Source organism: Dermochelys coriacea, chromosome 21, assembly GCF_009764565.3.
Source record: "Dermochelys coriacea isolate rDerCor1 chromosome 21, rDerCor1.pri.v4, whole genome shotgun sequence".
NCBI lineage: Eukaryota > Metazoa > Chordata > Testudines > Dermochelyidae > Dermochelys > Dermochelys coriacea.
In genome coordinates, this window is record NC_050088.1 from 5,313,078 (window position 1) to 5,338,356 (window position 25,279).

The 25,279-nt window shown below is 42.2% G+C and overlaps 1 protein-coding gene across 1 annotated transcript in view; it reads left to right on the forward strand.

The window, feature by feature from the left end:
- Positions 1-8,497: 8,497 nt before the first annotated feature.
- The window catches only part of PIGR (polymeric immunoglobulin receptor), a 48,128-nt gene continuing 31,346 nt past the window's right edge, over positions 8,498-25,279 (forward strand). Inside the window, exons 1-13 of the mRNA XM_043500723.1 lie at positions 8,498-9,323; positions 14,262-14,415; positions 15,781-16,161; positions 16,500-16,829; positions 17,004-17,333; positions 18,434-18,611; positions 18,976-19,098; positions 19,222-19,344; positions 19,699-19,821; positions 21,639-21,757; positions 22,476-22,610; positions 23,680-23,738; positions 24,782-24,834. Coding sequence (XP_043356658.1) covers positions 14,379-14,415; positions 15,781-16,161; positions 16,500-16,829; positions 17,004-17,333; positions 18,434-18,611; positions 18,976-19,098; positions 19,222-19,344; positions 19,699-19,821; positions 21,639-21,757; positions 22,476-22,610; positions 23,680-23,738; positions 24,782-24,834 — 1,991 coding nt within the window. The 5' untranslated portion in view covers positions 8,498-9,323; positions 14,262-14,378. The remainder of the gene's footprint in view (positions 9,324-14,261; positions 14,416-15,780; positions 16,162-16,499; positions 16,830-17,003; positions 17,334-18,433; positions 18,612-18,975; positions 19,099-19,221; positions 19,345-19,698; positions 19,822-21,638; positions 21,758-22,475; positions 22,611-23,679; positions 23,739-24,781; positions 24,835-25,279) is intronic.

Below are 25,279 nucleotides of genomic sequence, written 5' to 3' on the forward strand. Positions count from 1 at the left end.
CCCTCCCCTGTTTTGCATCTGTTGATCCAAACTGATCGTGCCTTGAACCTATTTCTTGGCTCAGTACAAATAAAATATACCTGCTGGCTGAGGCCATGAGGGGCCCCAGAACAGTGTCCTGTATGAATGTAATAAAGTCCATGCTTGGAACATAGACAGGCCTAGGTTAACTTAGGGAGCATGTCCCAAATGGAACATGTACAGGGCTTTGGCGTACTTGCCAGCAGGGACTGGCAACAGAGCAACACTGATGCTTGACACTACAGAGATCAGCAAGGGGAAGAATCAGATAGACAGGAGAGAATCTGGTGCTTTAAATGTTTAAATATTCTCCAACTGGAGTTGTGAGGTGTCAGCCACTCGGGAGGCTTGGAAACCCTAGCTGTGAAGAGATCGGTTCTGCAAATGGAGTTGCTAACAGGCCATTTCCAGTTAAACATACAGAGTGAGGGTGGCCTGGGGATAAAAAGTAGGGGCAGTTGGATACTGGCAGTGTGAACAGGACTCTCTGCCTGTGCTAAAGCCAGCTGCTCAGATGCAGGAGCAGAACCACCCCCTAAGCCCACCCAATTACTCACAAGGCCAAACCAGAAAGCTAATACCAGCCCTATCACCACATTGTGGAGGGCATTTCCTTTGTAGTTACACCACCAATGAGGGCAATCGGCCATGAAGTGCCGGGATGGGAGAAGTGGAGGGTACTGCACCTTTTGAACGGAAACTTCCCTATTTACTTCACACAGCTGCAAGGAAAAGCTTATGCCCACGTGGAGGCAGTCTGCTTTCCCTTTGCCCTTGCTGCACCTGTTCAGTGGATGACTAAAGGATGTCACCCTCCAGGGCATTCAGCCCAGCACCTGTCTAGCTCTAAATTCCGCCCAATCGTTTAAGAAAGGAGAAGTGCTAGAATGGGAAGCCTGGCTGCTAGTTTGGCATCACAATTAAAGTGAACTAATAACAGTACCAAACAAATCATTAGGCTTTGCTTTATCAGAGGCAATAAGATAATTATAATAGCAACCTTTGAGCATATCAAATACTCCCCAAGAGAAGTAAATAAATAAGGAAAAAGAACAAAGGAGTCCGGTTTCTCAGCAGGACTTTATGACATGTCATGGAGGCCGAAGGCTGTTAATTGTAGCTTGGCACTTATATGCCGCCCAGTTCTGTAATATCTTGCCCTCATGATCGTGAATGTATTCATCCTCACAGCACCCGTCAGGTAGGGGAATGCTATTTATTATGGCCATTTGCGCAGGGGGAACTGAAACACAGAGACTCTACGTGACTTGTCCAAGGTCATGCAGGCAGTCTGTGACGGCAGGGAATTGAACCCAGGTCTCTGGCTAACACCCAAATCACTGCACCATCCCTCCTAGTGCTACTCATTGGGGACTCTGGTGAGAATAATTAATTGGTCAAAAGTTACCGTCTGTTGAGGGAACAAACTCACATATGCTCTGCAGGACAGGCTGGAAAGAACAAGATGGGACAAGGAAATTAGAAAGATTTCACCAGTAGCTCAGAGCCATATGAGGATGGGGATGGGAGAAAGAACAATGGGTGTCACAACGTAACATCTCTCAGCAACACCAAAAACCAGCTTTCAACTGACAGGGCCTTTGGACACCTAACTAACTCCCTTCTCACCACAAGAGCCCGTCTCCCCTAGGGTCTACGTTGAGGCACGTTAGCAGACATGAGGTAAGCTCCCTCAGCTGCACCCCTTGGGTGGATAAAGACAACCATTCACCTCCATACCAGTGCAGGCACAGAGATGAGGAGCAAATTGTGGTTGCACTACCCTAGGGCTGAACTTGGCTGCAAGATGCAGTCCTCAAGCATGCTCTACCCTGGCTGCAATGGTCTCTGAGGGCTATTATGATCATTATTCTTTGTATATTTGTTATCAGAGCTCCCAGGAACCCCAGTGTGGTCGGTGCTGTACACACAGAACAAAAAGACAATTTCGATCGATTGCAGAATAGCCAAAGCATAAGGACAACCTAACCAACACCTCACCCTCTCCTTACACCAGCATGCTTCAGGAGCGTCAGTCCATTCTTTGAGTTAAGAATTGCTAGGTGCACAAGACAACCATACTCCACCCCTCTCCCTGATTGCAAGGCCACATTGTTAATTTTAGACCCAAATTCCCCTCCATCCTCATGCAGAACTGATATTATCTGTAAGATATTGACACCAGAAACGGTAAGTCATGAAACTGAAGTGAAAAGGAATCTTTGTGAGTATTAAAGAAAGGAACCACATGTCGTCCCCAGCTTCCTCTTCTGCATTCTGCTGTGGAGTCTCACTGGGAGGTTTAATCAAATATTTCAGGCTGAGCACTATGACTCCCACCTGCAAAAGGCAGAAGTCACCCTCAGAAGAAATGAAATTTTTGCATCAGTCTTCACTGCAGAGGATGTGAAGGAGTATCCCACACCTGTGCCATTCTTTTTAGGTGACAAATCTGAAGAACTGTTCCAGATTGAGGTGTCAGTAGAAGAGGTTTGGGAACAAACTGATACATTTAATAGTAAAAAGTCACCAGGATCAGATGATATTCACCAAGAGTTCTGAAGGAACTCAGATATGAAAGTGCAGAACTACTAACTGTGGTATGTAACCTATCATCACTTAAATCAGCCTCTATAGCAGGTGACTAGTAGATATAGATAATATAACACTGATTTTTTTTAAAGGCTCCAAAGGCGTTCCTGGCACTTACAGGCCAGTAACCCTAATTTCAGTATCAGGCAAATGAATTGAAACTATAGTAAAGAACAGAATTAGTAGATGCAGATAAACACAATATGTTGGGGAAGAGTCAACACAGCTTTTGTTAAGGGAAATCGTATCTCACCGATCTATTACAATTCTTTGAGGGGATCAACCAACATGTGGACTGGGGTGAAACAGTATATACTGTGCTTGGACTTTCAGTAAGCCTTTGACAAGGTCCATCACCAAAGGCTCTTAACCAAAAGTAGGCATGGGATAAGAAGGAAGGTCATCTCATGGGTCATGAACTGGTTAAAAGATGGGAAACAAAGGGTAGGAATAAATGATCAGTTTTCAAAATGGAACGAGATAAATAGCAGGGTCCCCCCACAGATCTGTACTGGGACCTGTGCTATACAACATATTCATAAATGAACTAGCAAAAGGGGTAAACAGGGAGGCGGCAAAGTTTGCAGAGGATACAAAAAGAAAAGGAGTACTTGTGGCACCTTAGAGACTAACAAATTTATTTGAGCATAAGCTCACGAAAGCTTAACAAATTTATTTGAACATAGTCTCTAAGGTGCCACAAGTCCTCCTTTTCTTTTTGCGAATACAGACTAACACGGCTGCTACTCTGAAACCTGTCATTATGCAGAGGATACAAAATTACTCAGGCTAGTTAAGTCCAAAGCTGACTGCAAAGAGTTACAAAGGGGTCTCACAAAACTGGGCGACTGGGCAACAAAATGGCAGATGAAATTCAATGTTGATAAGTACACAGTAATGCACGTTGGAAAACATAATCCCAACTCTACATCTAAATTAGCTGTTACCACTCAAGAAAGAGACCCTGGAGTCACTGGGGATAGTTCACTGAAAACATCGGCTCATTGTGCAGCATCAATCAAAGAAGCTGACAGTGTTTCAAACCATTAGGAAAGGGATAGATAAGACAGAAAATATCATAATGCCACTGTATAAATCCAGGGTATGCCCACACTGCATGAAAACTGCATGAAGTTCAAGTCACTCCATCACAAAAAAAAAAAAAATTAGAATAGGAGAAAGTAGAGAGACAGGCAACAAAAATGATGAGGGGGATGGAACAGCTGCCGTCCGGGGACAGAGTAAAATGACTGGGACTGTTCAGATTAGAAAAGACATGAAGAAGAGGGGCTATGTTAGAGATCTAGAAAGTCACATCACTGGGTTCATGCCACTCACTGTTGCGTCGCCACCTGGGGATTAGCTCAGCGCTGGCTTGACACCTCCTCGCGTGGCATCTCAACCCCTTGTCCCAGTCTCAGCCACTCACACACGCCACAAGCTGTGCCGCTTCCTCTTCCTAGCTTGGCCCTTTGACCAGGTCACTATAGTTTCCTCCTTCTGGGGTATCCAAGTGTCTTTCAACAAACCACCTCAGGCATCCTTCAAAGTTCGCTTCCCTGTCTGTGCCACTTTCCCAGGCCCATCCTCTACGCTGAGTTCCAGCCTGGAGACCCTGTATTCAGCAGCTAAGGTCCACGCAGCCTCACCCTTATTGCTTTCTCTAGACTTCTTCCTATGCCTTTTTTCAGCTCTGAGAATGACTGCAGCCTGCCTCCCCCTGAAGCCCCTTACTGCTCTTCTCTCCCTGGCTTTATAGAAGCCCTTCCTTCTCCTGCCCTGCTGGGCTTCAGGTGCAATTAGGGTTGTATCTCTAGCCTACACCTCACCCAGGTGCAGCCCATCCGATCAAGTAGCCCTTTCTGAGCCATGTTAACCCCTTCAGGGATGGTGTGGGGTGAACATCCTGTCACAAATTGTGAATGGGGTGGAGAAAGTGAACAGGGAAGTATTATTTACCCTTTCACACAACACAAGAACCAGGGGTCACCCAATGAAATCAGTAGGCAGCAGGTTTAAAACAAACATAAAGAAGTATCTCTTCACACAACACACAGTCACCCTGTAGAACTCATTGTCAGGGGATGTTGTGAAAATGTAACTAGTTTCAGACAAGAATTAGATAAGTTCATGGAGGATAGGGCCAAGATGGTCAGGAATGCAACCCCATGCTCTGGGTGTCCCAAAACATCTGACTGCCAGCAGCTGGGACTGGATGACGGGATGGATCATGTGATAAATTGCCCTATTTTGTTCATCTGACCTCAGCGACTGTCAGAAGACAGGATCCTGGGGTAGATGGACCATTGGTCTGACCCAATATGGCCATTCTTGTGTTCAGCTCCCAGCTGCTCTCTGTGTCTGTTTCAGGACATTGATAGTCCATAGAAAGCTGTCCACAGATTATTGGCTGGTTCACCAATAGGATGTATTTATATCTCATGTGATTAGTCAGAGTCCAAGAATTCCAAATTTCAGAATGACTACTGATTTTGGTAGCCCAACTTGAGACTATAAAGTGGCTTTATTTTCACAGGGTGGGTGCTTCACACTGGGGGAAAGCAATCCCCTTTAAAGTGGGCACAGAAAAGAGATTCAAAATCACTGACCGTATTTGAAAATTTAGGCCTGTATATATGATAAGAGCTTACACACAAAGGTATAAACCCCAAGATGAGAGGGAACTGCTTATCATCTCAGAGAATAGAGCTAGGAGTAATAGAGTGAAATTAAGAAAAAAAAATTCAAGCTGAATACTGGGACATAATCCCTAGAATTTGAGGCAATTCCCCAGCATGCAGAGAGCTAGCACAAAGCCCAGGCCCCACTTAAACCCTCAAAATAGGGTTTAAATGTTACTTACGTTCTTCTGCATGGGAGCAAATCTTACTCTAAGAGATCTGTTAGACTGTAGAAGATATTCCTAGGGGAAGTGATAGACGCCCCAACTCTACAGCAATTTAAAACCAGATTGAGCAAAAATCAAAATATCTATTACAAGGTGCATCCTGCACTGCCCAGAGTGTGGGCTAGAAGTGAACTGAACTATTCTTTGCATCTCTAATTTCAGTGGGGCAAACTGCTCGGCTGCTTATGCGCTCAGTCAAGGCTTTCATTGAAGATTCAGGAGTTTGCCTAAGTCAGGACCAAGGGAGAACTGAGGCAGTGGCCTGAGGATTTGGCCCTTTGGTTCAATGTTTGATTATCAATTTAGCAAATCCCCTCCCCTCACAGATGCTTTCCCCTCTATTCTGGGTTACTTGCCTGTGCGGCACCAGCTGCAAGGAGAGATAGGGAACTTCACCCTTTAGGGTTGTCAGCTCAGCACTAATTTAAGAAGGGAATAGCTGTGCTTGATTCTCCTTTCAGATACACTGGTTTAATTTCATTAACTTCCAGTGACCTCAGCGGGGCACTCCTTATTTGCACTAGTGGAAGGCACCCTGTGCACATAAGGAAATGGTATCTGTGGAGTGCTATGACTGAAAAGTATTGCTGTAGAAAGAGAGCTGTTGGCCTGGGGAACTCAAAGACCTGCATGTTCCCCATCCAGCCGCCATGTTGGGTTCCCTACAGGGATGTTGGAAAAAGCTCCCAAAATGGATACAATGACTGGGGGAGGGGGGGTGGTCCTACAAAACCCTGTCAAACTCCTGTGGTTTGTTCTTTGTGTATGCCACACTAAGGACTGTACTAGGGTTGCCAATTTTGGTTGGACATATTCCTGGAGATTTAATCACATGACATAATGCTTAATTAAAGATTAATCTTTAATTCCTGGACACTCCAGGCCAATCCTGGAGGGTTGGCAACCCTAGACTGTACACAGAATGTGATGGGGAACAGTGGGGCAATCTCTATTGTCTCTTATTGCTCCAGAATTTATGAAGCAATAAATGGTTTCTGAGGGTGAGTAGTTGCTGAGCTGTTTAATCAACTTCAAAAGCTGTTTATTGTGCAGATCCAGCACAGAGCAATAGAGATTATTGCCGCGGTAGAACTAACCATAACATGATAAAGAATGCAGATCTGCTCAATGAAGAACCTCAGGGTTCCAAAGATCTTCATAGACTGACTTGCAAACAATGTGGACTCAATTTTCAAAGGGCCTCAAAAATGAGGAATACAAGATCAGGACTTTTAAAACGCTTTTACCACCGCCACCACCACCACCACCAAAAAAAAAAAAAAGGGAACAAACCTTCTAATAGATCATATTAACTCTTCCGTGTGTCTCATGAATTCTGGGTCATTTCTCACATCACTGTTGCTACAAACCTCATGGAAATACAAAATGTCAGGACCACATTTTACTCTGGAGCAGTCTCAACAATATTCCCACATTTTCCCTTGAAGAAATCACAGGGATTTCTGTGAAAATCTCCAGGGAAAGAATCTCCTGTGCACACACACACATTTTAGCTACTTTTCCCTTCTTAATTAAGGCAATTTATTTAGAGCTAATCTGAAATTATGTGGGTATGAATGACTCATTCTCAATTCTCTCTCCAGTTCCCAGTAGGAAATGAGTATTATCATTACTCTAGCTGCAACCACACATTAAAATGTACCTATAAAAACCAGATTGCAGTAGTAACCATGTTAATCCTAAATTTCTGAGCTTTGTTAGTGCAGAGCAGTAGCAGCCACCTTGGTTTTAATTTTTTAGTTAAAAATAACGAAATACATTTTCTTTGCATGGCACCTTTTTACAGTGTGAACCCCATCCCACAAAACAACATTAAAGCCATCAAACAAAGCAACATATAAAATGCACCGTGATAAAAATCACATGAATAATTCAAACTCAGTTAATTAGCCAGGCAAAAGATCTTCTCAAATGAAGTCCATGGCCCTTTGGGATTATGCTCTTTGCTTCTTTTATTTCTTAACTCTGTCTTCTGGCAATTGGTTCAGTTGGGCTATATTGCAATGCTCTAATATGATTTTATTTCATTAGCATATCTGTAACTGACTAGCCTGGAATGCACGAGTCTTCCCCACCTGCCATGGGATGGCTGCAGGCAATTGTCTCATGTTGTTGAGATCATGATAGAAGTGATTGAAGAACATTGATTGTCTCATATGATTCACCATCAGTCTCTGTCCATCGCCAAACACTCCTAGGAGTTTCTTTGGTGGCTGGCTGGCTGAGTTAAATAGTTATTTTAATGCTGCTAGGATTTTATTTTATTATTAATGATGTGATAGGGCACCTAGACCCTTGGATAGACGTCTTTTAAAATTATTATTTAAATCTGAACAAATACATTGCTGGAGGTGGGTTACGTTCTCCCTGGGGATGCCCTTGGAATGCTGACTAAAATCACAGAAAGTAGAGATGGAAAAGACCTGCTACATCATCCTTTTCATACCTCTGACATTGCAGGATTTTTCCTTACAGCATTTTATCAATTATTTTATTTTAAATTACTCAAAGACTGGGGCTTGCTTTGGGAGACTATTCTACAGTCTAACAGATCTCACAGCTAGAAAAATTTTGGTGACATATTGACTGAATTTTACTTTGCTTAATTTCATCCAATAATAAAAAAACAACACCTAGCTCTTCTATTGTGCTTTTCATCAGTAGCTCTCAAAGCCCTTCATAGTCTTTAATGTATTTCTCAAAGGTCCATCAATGGCTATTAACCATGATGGGCAGGAATGGTGTTCCTAGCCTCTGTTTGCCAGAAGCTGGGAATGACTGACAGGGGACAGATCATTTGATGATTCCCTGTTCTGTTCATGATGAGCCATCTGGAAGAAAAGGATGCTAGACATGTTTTAAAATAGACTCAAATTGCTCAGTAAAAGGGATTGTTTCCAGGTACTTGTATTTGTTATGCAGCATCTGTGATATCAAGAGGCAATATTCATGCTGTGCTCTCAGTGTAGCAGTCACTCTACTCAGATTGTGAGCTCTTTGGGGTAGGGACCATCTTTTTTGTGCTGTGTTTGTACAGCACTTAGCACAATGGGATCCTGGTCCATGACTAGGGCTCCTAAGTGCTATCCCAATAATAATAATGGTGCACTTTAGGAGCATGGTGCACTTTAGGAAGTTAGTATGTTCTCTTTCATTTGAACTGCAGATTTTTGGGGGGGATGGCAGGGAAAAGATGCTGAAATGTTCCATTAAAAGAAGTTAATGAATGAATTCACATTAGAATCTTGATTGGTAACATATCATTAGATCTAAAAGGATATTAGACTTACTTCAACTCTTTGCTCTGGAGAAAAGTAGGGTGCTTTGTATTAAAACGTTTGCTAATCCCCCAGAAAGCAGGGGCATTCCTCTCCTTTATCCTAGCCATTTCTGATCAGAACTTCTCTTTTTTTTAAATTTATTACCTCATTAACACTTGTGAACAAAGGAGCCGAATACATAAGGAGAAGTTTGGGGTTCCATATTCAATGAGCTGATGGCACGTCTCACATTCCTGTAAAGTTCTTCGATCACGTCTGATGCCTTCTTGGTGGCAAATCTGTGACAGCAGCCTGGAAAGGAAACTATTCCAGGGGCCTGGATGTGAGAAGAGGAAAAGCTTAATATGTAAGTTTTGGACATTTATACAAAATTGGAATAAACATCAAGATCTGAACACTAACTAACCAGGCTGCCAGGTGGGAGAGCCCTCAGGCGTCTAAATCCAGCTTGGAATGTGGCATAGGAGAAAGTCTACAGTAAAGATTCACTGTAACTTAAGGTAGGTAAAATCATTTTGCTCTTGGAGCAAAGTGTTAATCTACTGCCAATCTGTGTAGAAGAGCGTTTCCTTAGGGTAGAATGGTAGGTGCTGTCCATTGTATTCAATGCACTACTATTTCTAGCTGCCACTGTAAATTGGCACTCCACATGTCACTTTCACACGTTTGGGTCTTACCAGCCATCACTAATTAACTGTAATTATGTAATATGACATGGATATGAAACTAATGATGATACTGCAGTGATGTGTACACTATATAGAGAGATATAAATAGACAGATCATTGTAAACTCCAGTAATGGCATTGTAGTGATTTTTAATGCAGTTTGCTCCATTTTGCTAAAAATTGCCCTGATACTGTAAGTTCCTGTGCAAAGCATCATATAGAATTACTAAATGTCACTGGTGCTGTGCAATAAAAAGAAGAAATGGCTTATTTTAGATGGAACATGATACCCATTTTGTCAGGAAGAATAAGTAGGGTGTTTCTCTCTACTGTAAACTCATCCCTTTTGGTAAAAGACCCTCACCCTTTCCGGACCCCAGGATTGGTGATGATCATGGCATGGGATAAAATTCATACTTTTAATTAATTAGCTGGCTATTGCTGTAGCAAGGGGTTTCTGATGATGATTTTTTCTTAGTCACCCATTTTGCTGAGCCATACTAGTTTAAATGTGTTTATTTATAAGCCAGTTGTGAGGTGCCCAGCTGCCCTGGCAATAGGCACCATATCAGAACTTTAATAAACAGACGATTCCAGTATGTGAGAGCTTCATCAATATGAACAAAATGCCAGTGGCTACTCTCATGAGATTTTGCAGCAAATCTCAACAGATCTTCATTTGCAGTTGGGCCCAAACCAGAACTTTGCATCTGAACCTGCTGAACTTTGAAATCGGTGCCTTTGAAATCTGGATATGAATTGGGTGTCCTTGGTCTATCTCTGCTTGCAAAACACTTTATGCTAACTACCAAGTTACTCCTGCAGCGATGCTGCCAGACTGGCTTTGCAATGTCCAGCATTAGGGACCAGGGGCTAATGCCCAGTCGTATTGAAGTCAATGAGAGTTGACATCAGTTGGACCACAATTTGGCCCTTGGTGTTTTATAGATGACTCTGGCTTACTCACGAAACAGCCTTTGGATGCTAGTTGGTATCATAGATTTCAATGTCAGAAGGCACCATTATCATCAACTGCTTTGACTTCCTGCATAACGAAGGCCAAAGAACCTCACCCAGTCAGATTCATTGCTATAAAAATCCATGCACCCTTCCCCCTGATCGCTCCTGGGCTACTATGAAGTTGGACTTTGAGGTTGTTAATAACACAGCAGCTCAGATAGCCTCTTTGGCAGCCTCGTAATTTTGTTTGAAATGGATTTTGCCTCATGTATTGAAAGGTCCCTGGGGCTATTTACCTTTGTACTGAAGGCAGCACTGGCCCTGGGGAGAACTAGAGAGAGATGAAATGCAATAAAGCATATTTGGTGTCCCATGAACTGCGAACGAGGGGTTAAGTGAGGATGATTCCTACTCCTACTCACAACCAATTCAGCATATGGCCTGAAAAGAGAACACTTTTCCCTAGCCCCATTGCACATGGTTCATTGATTTATTACAGTGTAGCAAGAGCTAAGTTCACATGACTGAGCTGGAGCAACATGCATGCCAAGCAGGCACTTATTGCTGATGGCAGTATATGGAGCTGCTTGGCTTGGTGGGGACATGCATCCTACCCTGTAGACCATGTGGCGTAGAACATGGTAACTAATGCATCAGGTTGGCCCAGCCCCTTACATTCTCCTTTTGACCAAGGACCCTGTTCTGCTGCTTTTGTGTGGGGTCAGACTCCCTGTAGTATGTCCCTTCCCACGTCTTGTTGCCATTAAAGGGAGGGAGTTGGATTGGGCCCTAGACCAGCAGAGAGTAGGACTAAGCCGACACCATCATAAGAGAAGAGAACAAGACACAAAAATCTCATCTGGGTTTACAAAGTTCAGTGGTGTTCAGACCCAGAGTTTTGGCTGTGTCACATCTTTATGTGTAATACCCATTCATCATCACCACCACCCGTTGTGCTCTCTTTTTGAACCTGCCTAAGCATCTCAGAAAAGGAAGAGGTTAATTTTGCTGTTGTATTCTACCTGCATTTGGCTAAGTGAAGCTAACTGATAAATATTTTTAATCTGCCTGCATTCAAACAACTTGCACCTTCCCTAACATTGGTTGTTGCAGGAAATTCCATGGGCAAAGGGGCAGCAAAGTCTAATGGTTAGAGCATAGACTTGGGAGTCAGAATTCCTGGGTTCTATTCTCCATTCTGCAACAGGCTCGAGGCAAGTCACTTTACTTCTCTGTGCCTCAGTTTCCCCCTTTGTAAAGGCGCACGATAATACTTAACCACTTCACTGCTGTGTTCCAGGCCTGTACTGGAACATGTGGTGAAGTTCCTTTATGGCACTGATATTCTATTGATGTTTCAAAGAGACATGCCTGGAACACAGGCACATACCTGCCATGAACAATAAGAAGATCCACGAGCCTTTAGAATGTTTCATGACAACTGCTTTACAGAAGTGGCTAAATAGTTTTGCAGTAGCCCAAACCCCTGGTTGGTTTCAACCATGGATTTATGAACTTTTTCATTTCCCTTTTCTTGCCTCCAGAAATGCTTTGAGGTGACCCTACTAACCTCACAACTACAAATGTTCACCTTCATTGTGCGCCTATAGGAAGCAGTGTTTTTAACCACACTGATTGAGCAACTCCTGAGCCAAGAATTGTAACAAAGCCTGTTCAGAACGAAACACCAACAAGTGAATTTTTAACTCAAGTGGGGAAGTAACTCCAAACACTGTCTGCCCCAAAGTGGGGAGTTGGACTCATGAACAGTGTCTCGATTCGGAGTTAAAATTGGCAGCAAAGCTGTCCAAAAAGTTCCAACAAGAAGTGAAAGGGAGGAAGAGAGTTATTTTTTGCAGATCATAAATGAAAGACAATCTCCCCTTGGTACAGAACTTTTGGGGAATCCCAACGTACCACCTGCTGTTTTGCTGGAGTTTGCTGAGCTGATAAAAATCTTTAATTTCTTCTCTACAGCTTTGGCTGCTTGCGGACTCAGAAAGCCCTTATTTAGGCAGATTTGTGCTTCCCTGAGAAACTGATCATCACTCAGTGCCAAGATCATACAAGTTCAACCTGTTTGCCTCTCGCTGTGCTCTCTTCCTGTCCTAAAACAGCCTCCCATCCCAAGGTGGTCTAGTGGTTACACAACTGGACTGAGACTCATGAGATCAGGGTGCTACTGCTATCCCTGGCTCTACCACTGATCTGCTGGGTGATGCCCCCTTAGGCCTCAGTATCCCCATCTGGAAAATGGGGATAATGATACCCACCTCCTTTGTCACTCTCTGGATGAAAAGCATTGTATAAGAGCTAGGTATTATTATTGTTCAATATTCACCAGGCCCCATCTCTCGCCTTCAGAACAATACTGAAAACTCCCTGATTCTATACTGCTATGCTGCATTTGTTCAGTATGTGTTGTACTGTGAAAGGCAGTACCAGCTCTTACCCTCACTTTGTAAATCCTCCACCATGGGTTCCTGGTTGGTTTAGTTCACATATTGTCTACGTACATCACTGTACAAATAATAAAAGTTGTTTAATTTCTGAAATGAGCATGCAATAAGACTTAGAATCTGATCTAGTGATTACAGCACTGGACTCTGTCAGGATCCCAGCTACTGGGGCACAAGCCAGGGCCTGGGTTGGAGAGGATTTGAGAATGGGGTCCAAATTCAGTCTAAAGCAGTGGTTCTCAAACTAGGGGAGCTGCTTGTTCAGGGAAAGCCCCTGGCGGGCCGGGCCAGTTTGTTTACCTGCTGCATCCGCAGGTTTGGCCGATCGCGGCTCCCACTGGCTGCGGTTCGCCGCTCCAGGCCAGTGGAGGCTGCAGGAAGGGCGGCCAGCACATCCCTCAGCCTGCACCGCTTCCCACAGCCCCCATTGGCCTGGACCGGTGAACCGCGGCCAGTGGGAGACGCGATCGGCCGAACCTGCGGACGCGGCAGGTAAACAAACTGGCCCGGCCCACCAGGGGCTTTCCCTGAACAAGCGGCGTCCCTAGTTTGAGAACCACTGGTCTAGAGGGTCAAGGCCAGACGCAGCAATACATCAATTTCATGCCATTAGATCAGGTCCGAGTTGAGATCAATGAGCTGGGTCGGAGCCATGTGAGCCTGCCAAAGCTGGGTGAGTGGAACAGAAAAACTGGGGGGGGTCAGGTGCAGAGCAAGGGACCAGGGACTGAGGCTAGGTATCAGGAACTAGGAGCAAGGCAAGGGATCAGGAGCATTCAGTATGGTCTTTTGCAGCTGCAAGCCAGGGAGCCTGCTAGCTACACAGACAGGCTCCAGGTGTTTTCCCTAACCCTAAAATAGCGTGCCTGGGCCAATCAGAGAACACGGTAGGCTCCACCAGTCATGATTGCCATAGATGGGATATCTGGTGGTGCTTGAAACTGCAGGGCTCGTAGGCTGCTGTTCCCTATTTCACTGGAGGTGGCAGTGTGGACACACAGCTATCCAGGAACTAGCAGACCCATGGAGCCTCAGAGACTGTTAGGCAGGACACTTGGGTTCTAGCCCCAGCTCTGCAACTGACTCACTGTGTGACTTTGGGCAAGTTGCTTCTCTGTGCAAAAGGCTCCGAGATCCTTGCCTGCACGTGCAAAAGCATTGTTATCCTCAACAAATGTCCTCCCTTTGGGTCTGTGAAATTTCACGCTGGCTGGGATTTTCAAAGCACTGTCTGGAAGTTAGATGTCTGGCTTCTGTTAAAATTTCAATGCAGTTTGGGTGCCGCACTTCCAAACGGTCCCTGGAAAACCCCAGTATCACTTTTCTCTTTTTTTCTTACGGCTGATGACAGGTAAAAGGAAAAAGTCAGTACTTCAGATTTCCACCTGAATCTGAAAGGGCATCTTGAGTTCAACATCCAGAGTCAAATTCAGATGTCTGCCTTGTGAACATTTTTTGGAGATTAAACATGGCTGTCTTCATTGTTTTATTAACTTTGCTACAAGGTGAGTAGCTGGGAGCTACATTCCTGATGCGAATCACCATAATAAAAGTGAGAGAATGCCACACTTGCAGGGGACAAGGTAAATCTGGCTTTAAAATGAGGGAACATCCTTCCTTACGCAGGGCAGCTGGAGTGATATGTCCCCATTGCACAATGGATAAAAGACACACCTACCTGTCCAACGGGGGTGTTGTATGTATTGTTGTTGTAGCTCTGTCAGTCCCAGGATATTAGAAAGACAAGGTGGGTGACATAATACCTTTTATTGAACCAATTTCTGTTGATGAGAGACACAAGCTTTTGAGCTACACAGAGCTCTGGAGAAGAAGTTGGTCCAATAAAAGATATTACCTCACCCATTTTGTCTCTCTAACAGGGGTGTTGTGAAAATTAGTTAATTGTAAAGTGCTTTCAGGATTAAATGTCCGATTCCCCACTGCCCTGCACATTGTGCAGCCATTAATATCAGTACAAAGTGAGGGCACAGAGGTATGAAAAGCTTTCAGATCAGAAGGATAGAGTTTCACACCCACATTACACTGGTGTAAATGACTACACAAGATGTGGGGACATGGAGGAGCAAGCCCTGTATCTCCATTTGAGGCCTGAGCAAAAGCCCAATGGAAAGATACATTTGCAAAGTAGGTGTAAAATGCTACTACTGCCATGAATGGATATTCAGATTTGGAAGCATTTTATACAGATGCCAACGACAGCACAGGCTGCAAGAGAGCGGGACACCAGGCCGTGTACGTACTAACTATTTTTGATTATTTTAGGATTTGCTTGTCACTAAATACAGCCCATAATCTGTATGGCCAAAATACTGCATGCATCACTCAGCTGTTGGCATTAATAGGAGTTTTACCGGGCTAAAGACTGTGCGATATTTGAGTTGGAGCTCAAGAGTTTTTTGCTATGTGCTGACACACAATGCAAACAGGTTTCAGAGTAGCAGCCGTGTTAGTCTATATTCGCAAAAAGAAAAGGAGTACTTGTGACACCTTAGAGACTAACAAATTTATTTGAGCATAAGCTTTCGTGAGCTCACGAAAGCTTATGCTCAAATAAATTCGTTAGTCTCTAAGGTGCCACAAGTACTCCTTTTCTTTTTACAATGCAAACAAGGGGTTTTATCCAATCTTTATCCTCTAAAGCATAGGATAACAAACGGGAGATTTGAGAGACCTGTATCTGATCTACAGTAACATACATTATCCAGAATAACTATTACACTTTCTGGGCCAGATCTTCAGCTGGTGAAAATCAGTAAGACTCCACTGACTTCTGGGCTGTCTTACACCAGCTGAGGTTCTGGTCTTCTAGTTGGCTAATGCACGTTGTACATTTTTTTTTAAAAAAAAAGTTTCAAGTGCCGTATTTGGACCAAGGCTTTTGACAGGTGAGGTTGGAGGATCCATCACTATCGAATGCTTCTATCCACCCACTAAAGCCAACAGACATGACAGAAAATATTGGTGTAAAATGTCAGGAGCCAGAAGAGTTTGCAACACCATCATTTCTACCAGCTATTTCATCTCTAAAGACTACAAAGACAGAGCATCCATCACCGACTTCCCTAAGAATGGCACGTTCACAGTACAAATGACACAGCTGCAGCGGAATGACACTGGGGCTTACAGATGTGGCATCGGCAGCAACAACAAAGCCTTATTCGTCAGCATGAATCTAACAGTTTTGGAAGGTACAGTAGCCAGGGATCTTCACAACAGGCTGATTGCAAAAGGTACATACCCAAATCTCTCTTCTGAGTCTGCAATAGCAGACTTGAAATGTTCTAGTGCCACATTTACAGAGTCGTTTGGAACCACTGTCCTAAGTGTTGACTCATGAGCATTTCAACCTAAGACAGTTTTTGCACCAACTTTGACTTCTTATTCCTACCTCCCCATCTCCCTGCTAAGACCCTGTTATTTACCTGTAGGAGTAGAACTTTTTTTTTCTACAAAGCACTCAGATTTTACTGAAACAGCTGTTAAGAAATTTAAAATGAAGAAAAAGGGAAATTGTTCTATGTGAAATAGAAGATGCATTGAGATGTTTTGGTATGTTCTCTTCAAACAGATCCTAATGTACCTAAATCACCAGAGCTTGTGCTTGGGGAGCTCAGAGGGTCAGTGACAATACAATGCCAACCTGAAAACGTCAAAGGCGGTCGAAAGAAATTCTGGTGCAAACTGGGAAAAACTGGCTGTTCTGTCATAGCGGACTCTGATGGTTATGTGGCCAGGAATTACGAGGGAAGGATCTCTATTACCCCTGAAGAAAGCTCTGGTACTTTCAAAATCTTGATAAACAGACTAAAAAAAGAGGATTCTGGACTGTATAAGTGTGGGATGGCCATGCTTGATGACTCTGGAAATGCAAGAACCATAGATCTACAAGTGACTGAAGGTAAGTCTAGAAAGAAAGACCAATTAATTTTTAGAAGGTGCTGTAGATAGAGATTTGCTAACAGAACTGTATTTGCATTCATGGTCCCAAAAATCAACATGTGTTTGTTGGGAATTCAGAGCAGTATCAGCTAAAGAGTCTGTAAGGCTAACCCAATATATTCTCAACCTATAGAGTCAACTGTTCCCAGGGAACCCAGGCTCCTGAATGGACCTGAAGGAGGCTTGGTGTCTGCCAAGTGCCACTACGATCCACAACAGAATTATGAAATGAAATACTGGTGCAGCTGGAAGGAAGCAGGGTGCTCCCTTGTGGCGGATACCAGTGGATTTGTACAAGAAGCATTTGAAGGAAGAATTCGGATAATCAGTGATAACCAGGAAAATGGGACTTTCACAGTAGTGATGAGCCATCTGGAAGAAAAGGATGCAGGATGGTACTGGTGTGGGGCTAAAGATGGAGACACAGAGCAAACATCCTCCATGAAGTTACACGTTCAAAAAGGTATGTAGTTTGAGGGGCTTTGCCCATTGGGATTAATACCTCTTTCTTTCGGTCTTTTTTATTCTGGTCAATCATAGCCCATGTGTCCCTCCCAGTCACAGGTGATAAGAAAAGTCATCCCACTGATTAATAAGCTTTGCTCTGCTTAATTCTTATCCTGTTGCTGATCAAAGAATAGCAGCCTAATGATAAACAATTAATGGACCGAAATGGAGATGTTTGGTAAAGTCAAGACTAAGGGGGAAATTTTCAAATTCACGGATTGGAGTTTGGTGCTCAATTCCCACTGGCTTTCAATGGAAGTTGGATGTTTTCTATATTTTATGCCTTTGAAAAGCTCTCCCTAATGAGAAATCATATTAATTATTGTTGTTATTATTTACTTCTTATATTATTGTAGTGCCCAGTCAGGATCAGGGTTCCAGTGTGCTAAGTGCCAGTCAGACAGAGATAGACACAGCTCTTGCCTTGAACATCATCTGACAAACTTATTTCTCAACCTCAGATTTTTAATAATTCCCCTATTGGTTAGTGAGTTAGTTTTTTTCACCTCCACACCCACAATTTAAGGCACAAATAACACAAGTTGTGTCAGAAAAATACTTTTCAGTCTTTAGACCTTCAATGTAGAAAAAGATACAGATGTTTCCCAGCTTTGGATATTGGACCCTACAGTAAAAAATAAAAAAATAAAACAACCAATAACTGAGGTCACTACTTCAGCAATAGGGATGCTGTATCCATTTTACATTGCTCCATAACAGATGGTGTTTTTATGCAGTCTCCAGAGTTTACAAGGTAGAAATAGTGACCTTTAGCAAAAGTGTCTGACTTGCCAAAACTGATCATGGATTTCATGAATACTTATATGTAATATTCTGTACGGCCAATGGCCACAGTGAAACAGACATGGTCCCTTTTGTGCTGCGTGTTTGTCCATGACACAGATTTCAAGGTGAAATGAAAGATGGGGGGAGGAGAATGTTACCAGGAAGGCTGCGCTGTGCATTTCACAGGTAAAAATTGTCAGACATGCAAAGGGTAAATATTCAAGCCCTGAAATTATTCATTTTCTTTGTTACAATCATTCTCTTCACTAGCGCCAGTACCATCTGCATCTGTGAACCCAGTATCAGCAACGTTTGCTCTCCACAGCATCCCCAGTCATGTAAATGTCATAAATCAGACATATCCCTTAAGCAGAGTCATGGAGGGAATATTGGAAAAAACCACCCCTGAAGAGAGATTTGTAACCTTTAGCAATGCAGTCTATGACAGGTAAGTTACTGAACGTGTTTCTTACCCCAGTCACCATTGACAATGTCGACTTACACTAAGTTACACCAAGTATCAGGTTTCAGAGTAGCAGCCGTGTTAGTCTGTATCCGCAAAAAGAACAGGAGTACTTGTGGCACCTTAGAGACTAACAAATTTATTTGAGCATAAGCTTTCGTGGGCTACAGCCCACTTCATCAGATGCACTTCATCCGATGAAGTGGGCTGTAGCCCACGAAAGCTTATGCTCAAATAAATTTGTTAGTCTCTGAGGTGCCACAAGTACTCCTGTTCTTTTTGCAAGTCTATTCAGCTTCTTTGGATTGACTTCATTTAAAATACTTTTGTCCACATCTGCTCTCCACAGCATCCCCAGTCATGTAAATGTCATAAATCAGACATATCCCGTGAGCAGTGTCACAGAGGGAATACTGGAAAAAACAACCCCTGAAGGCAGATTTGTAACCTTTAGCAATGCAGTCTATGACAGGTAAGTTAATGAAAGTGTTTCTTACCCCAGTCACCATTGATAATGTCAACTTACACCAAGTCTATTCAGATTCTTTGGATTCACTTCATTTAAAATACTTTTGTCAACATCTGCTCTCCACAGGATCCCCAGTCATGTAAATGTCATAAATCAGACATATCCTGTGAGCAGTGTCACGGAGGGAATATTGGAAAAAACCACCCCTGAAGAGAGATTTGTAACCTTTAGCAATGCAGTCAATGACAGGTAAGTTACTGAACGTGTTTCTTACCCCAGTCGCCATTGACAATGTCAACTTACACCAAGTATCAGGTTTCAGAGTAGCAGCCGTGTTAGTCTGTATCCACAAAAAGAACAGGAGTACTTGTGGCACCTTAGAGACTAACAAATTTATTTGAGCATAAGCTTTCATGGGCTACAGCCCACTTCATCAGATGCACTTCATCCGATGAAGTGGGCTGTAGCCCAAGAAAGCTTATGCTCAAATAAATTTGTTAGTCTCTAAGGTGCCACAAGTACTCCTGTTCTTTTTGCAAGTCTATTCAGCTTCTTTGGATTGACTTCATTTAAAATACTTTTGTCCACATCTGCTCTCCACAGCATCCCCAGTCATGTAAATATCATAAATCAGACATATCCCATGAGCAGTGTCACGGAGGGAATATTGGAAAAAACAACCCCTGAAGGCAGATTTGTAACCTTTAGCAATGCAGTCTATGACAGGTAAGTTAATGAAAGTTTTTCTTACCCCAGTCACCATTGATAATGTCAACTTACACCAAGTCTATTCAGATTCTTTGGATTCACTTCATTTAAAATACTTTATATGCAGAAAATAGAAAAATATTTGATCCTGCAGCAATTCCACCTTGTGCTCTTATCCCATCGGATCTCATAAACTAAGCAAGGCTGGACTGGAAAAGAAATTACTAATAAGGAATATGATAAAAGTCTATAAAATAACAAATGGTCAGAGGAGGGAGATGGGGAGCTTCTATTCTCCCTGTCTCAGAACACAAGAACCAGGGGACCTTCAATGAAACTAAAAGGTGGCAAATTCAAAATTGATTAAAGGAAATACATATTGTGTGAAAAAGTAATTAGACTGTGGCACGTCTCACCACAGGATGTTGTTAAGGCCAAATAAGTTAGCAAGATGCAAAAAAAGGGATTGGACATTTATACAGATAATATAATATAATTAATGCAAACCAATTTAAAAAGGAGATAAAACATAATACTTCAGGGCCTAAGCCAATCTCTATAATGGATTAAGAGGAAACCTAATATGGGGGGGGGGCAGATTATCCCATGTCCTCCTACTGCAAGGTTCTTGCATCTTCCTCTGAAACATCTGCAGAGGACCAGAGACAGGACACTGGATTGGATAGACCACAGGTCAGATCCAGTCTGGCCATTCTTATGTTCCTATGGTTAGTACTGGGTGAGGAAATCTGCAGGGAACTTCAGTGATGTAGGTGATTCAGTAGGTGCCACGCCTCCCTTTGAAACAGTAGCCAATCAATAACCCACTGGGGTGCTGCAGGAGGCTGTGCCACTGTGGTCAGCAATGATTCCATGTCACTTGTCTGCAATTGCTAAGCCCAGTGCCCAGGCTAAGTTTCTGCTTCCTTATATCCTCCCAATAATTTTAACTGGGTGCAAATATTTTTCTTCACTTCCTGTCCTAAACTGTTTATATAATGTTGCTGTGAGCAGCTGTTACATTTCAGTGGTGGGTGAACTGATTTCCCTCCTGTCGTTTGTTTACCCGTTTGTAAGGAGCTTTGGGGATTTGCCAGGGAGAAAATATATGGCAGCGTTACATATGTAGTATCCAAAAGGATTGAGGCAAGACCACATTGTATAATAAATCCCATAAAATGTAACACAGACGGAGCCTCTTACCACAGTTCCTGCTTCCCCTACAGCTGAATACAGGCACCCTCCTCCTCCAAAAGAACACTTTCCTTCCCATACCCCTGTGTGATTGGGGGTAGTCCTTTACAATATATAGGTAAGGTATTATTCTGATGTATTGAAGTCCCAGACTTCTATTTAGTGGGAAACATAATTTATTCTGTGGATATGGAGCTCTTGAGATTTCCAGTCTGACTGTACCTCTGTAGAGTTTGCACAGAGACAGTATTCAGAAGCACTCTGATACCATGCTGATGGGAACTGTGTAAGAACTTATACAAGGAGAGCCTGGGAACTTGTGAAACTGGAGCAGTTAGATTTCATTCTGAAGGGGGTAATTCAGCCAGCACTATAAATTCCACTGAGTGGGGCACAGTCATAAGTAGCTACAGATAGGACTTGCTCAGAATCAAACTCCAGATCGAATGGCTTATTCACCACTTGACCTTGTTGACTGTTCTCCTTTGATTCAGGTTGAGCATTTGCCACTTTTTTTGTTTCACGTTTCAGCCTGCAGCAAGCAGCTGTGCTACATGCAAACCCAGCCAGTGTTAAGGCACCTTAATGTGCGCACTCCCTGTCACTAAATCCCATTTAATCCTGATGCTTTATCGTTCCAGCTCATCAACAAGTGAACTGCAACTGCTTCCATTTGTGATACCAGCCCTCATTGTGCTCCTGCTTCTTTTTGCTATTATTATTCTTATATTTATTAAAGTCAAGCTTCAAAAGAAGAAGGGTAAGTCAGAGCAGCAACCCTCTGCTGATGTTTTGTGCTTAGCCATGTGCCTTGGCTTTCTGTGCACAACACCTCTAAATCTCTCAAAACTGCCCTCTGCAGAAAGAGGCATTTTGTATTCAGCTCAAAGCAGCCTGTCACAGCAGACACACACAGTGAACTCTCCTCAGGAAACTTCACTTTTGTTCTTTCTTGCTTTTAATCTAATGTAAAAATCATTCAGACTGAAAGTAAAGCCTGCTCTTCATACAGGGAACAAACTTAACAGGTTTATTGTTCCATTGTCATTTGGAAAATTTGGAGTATAAAGGGCTCGATCCTTCGCTTATAGGAGTCAATGACAAAAGCTCCCATTGTCTGTAATGGTCCAGGATAAGGGGCACACTGCTTGCTCTTTGATACAAACTCATAACACAGCAGCTCCTTTCCAAATGGTACAAAGATTTACTAGAATAATCATTTACCTGCAGATGTTCTGTGTTGGTGTCCTTCACCATGACATGAAAATGCTGCTAAATCTCACTGAAGAATATATTGTCTTAGAGATTAATTTAGAAATTGAAAGCAAACTTTAATGAATGCAGTGTCTGTATCTATATCTTATTCAGATATAGCTGCAGCTATATCTTATTCAGTCACTAGGAACACAACAAGAAGAAACTATAGGTCTGAACATATGCCTATTGAAGTCAATGGGCATCTTTGTATCTCTTTTTAGAAATGAACAGAAGTTCTGTGAGAAACCTTGAAGCAACAGAAACCTTGAGTGATATAAAGTATTTAGAAGAGCAAATGATGGAGGAAAACATGGATCCAGCAAAGCAATGTGAACCTAAACTAGGCCATGACAAAGGTAGACATATTCTGGATTCTGTGCTACAAATATCATCTCCCTGGTAGAGGACAGTTAAAAACAAAGTGAAAGTCTGTGCAAAAAGCACTGTCAGTGAGAGCCAGGGAGAATTGGTAAAAAAAAATAAAATAAAAAAAAATGCAGAAACCTTTTCACATACACACACTCATGTGCACACGTACATAAACACAAGATCACAAACCCACCTACAAAACTTTTCAGGAAATTTTGTACTGAAATTTCAAGTTTTTTAAAAATGTTGACCACGCCATAAGCGAGTTGAAAAAAAACCTAAACAAACTTTTTCTTGCAAAAGTTTTCATTGAAATATCAAAAACGTAAAATTTGTTGATCACCTTGAGTATCTTGGAATTTATTTTACTTTTTACCTGATCCCACTTCTGATTATTGATATATTTTAATTTATCCCCATGTTTACTGGTTAGGTGGAGATTTTTTTTAAGGACCCTATGGGCACTCAAATCCCATTAATTTCAGTGGGAGCTAAATGAACTCACTTGAACTCTTTTCCCCAACCTTAGTATCTCTCTAGCTATTTTAGGATTTTCTATAGCACAATGTACGCGATGTCCTATACTAAATTGTTGGCTTTTCCCCCAGTTTATAAACAAGAAATATATCTATGGTTAAAATTCTCCTGGAAGAATAGGAGTAATGGGAGTTCCATGCTGAGGGTTTGCCAGATTAGACTTTAATTGAATATCCTATATTTGTACTCAGACAGAATAGTCAGTAGATGTCTGCATACAGCAGATAGAGTGCTGGTGAAGGAATGTAATTTTGTATCCTGAATAGAACAAAAAAGACTCCCTCATTTGCCCAATTATGTGGCTTTAAGCCATTGACTTTTGCAGGCTTTGCATCAGGCTGCTTGTTAAGATTATAAATGTATTGTTGAATTGCTTACTCAAAACCAGTGAGTTCTCTCTTTTCCTGTTTGCATCATTTAAAAATATCTGATTGCTTATAACCTGTCATAGGGCTACACAGAAACCTTTTTTGTTTGTTATGTTGCAATCATTCCAATTCTTCTGTTCTGTGTGTGCAGAACATTCTTCACGACTTGTGAAAGATCCAGGTGGCCCAGATGAAATCTCTAAGTTTGTCTAACAAGGTAACAAACAGAATATTAGTGGTCTTAGGTCAGGAATTCCTGTAAGAAGCATCTGGGATATCTGAAAAGCCTTCAGGGATCCCCATTTTGTGGCATTTGATATCAGTAAAATTTACTCTTCTCCATTGAGGAATGGTCAAAACAGAAAGAAAGTTATAGGGATTTGATGACATTTTGTGAAAAAATATAGGGCCCGATTCCACGCTAGTGTAAATGGGTGAAACACCAAAAGAGTTGTACCATTTATACCAGCAGAGAATTTGGCCCAGAGAGTGCAAAATTTCATTAGCCTAACCCAATCATAGACTTCAGGTAAACCATTGGGGCCTGCGCATGGCTAATGAGGCCAATAGCAAAACTTCCAGTGACTTCAGTAGAAGTAGGTAGCCGATCTATTGATGTATGCAGAGATTTCCAAAGCTGTTTAGGGAATCTGGATACATAATTCCTATTACTTTCAGTAGGAATTAGCCATCCAAATCCTTTGAAAATGGCTTTGGAAAATGTTAGCCATAATGTCGGAGATCTAGAAAATACTGCAGATGGTAACATAAACCTGAACAAAAATTTACAAATTGCAATAGTTTGTGGGGCCTTATTTTAGAATGATATAGTATTTTTTACAAGGGATTTTTATTCAAACTAATGTTTGAGGTTTCTAATATATGAGAGAGAGAGAATTTATTTGCTTAAAACCTAGGGCTCGGGGGTGGGGGAAGGAATCAGTTGCAAAAGCAATGACGACATTTTACAGTTGAGAGTCCAAAAAAGTAAGAACAGAGGCCAAGAATTTCAAAAGTTCTCATTGATTTTGGGTGCCCATCTTGAAATAACTTAAAAGGGCCTGATTTTTAGAGGGTGGGTGCTTAGCACTTTCTGAAAAATCAGGCCCCATTAATAGTGATAATACCCAGCTCTTATACAAGTGCTTTTTAAAGGTATCTCAGGTTCTATCCCAGAGATAGAAGCACCCAAAATCTTTTTCTGAAAAAGCCAGAGACAATAACAGTTAATATTTTTTCCTCTGTTTTTGCAGGGATCCAACGGGAAATGTTCTCCCAATTACATCTGCCAACTACACACAATGAAGTACCAGTTGCTGAAGTCTCAAGGAAAATAGGGCATGATTCCCTGCTTTCCAAATCAGGGTGTTCACAAACGCAGTAGCTGACTTACAAGATAGACATCATGATAAATTGCAGATCGCACAGCTGAACTCTTAGCTTGTTCCCATCCTCAACAGGATCCATTTCATTTAACTACACATTATATGAAGTGCAGAAGAACTACAGACTGCACATTTAGTTGAACTGTTTGCTAAACAGAGAATAAATTGTCTATTTTACAGCCAAAATATGTATGTAACTGTTATTGAGCAAAATGTCTTTTATATGTATACTACAGGCAAAACATTAATGACTGAAAGCTCTAGGTAGGGACTGCAAGGAGAACATGGAAGCATCTATGTGGCACATTAGCCATAATTAATGTATAGGTAGCAAGCCTGAATGAATGACAGACTGAAACGCTGTTT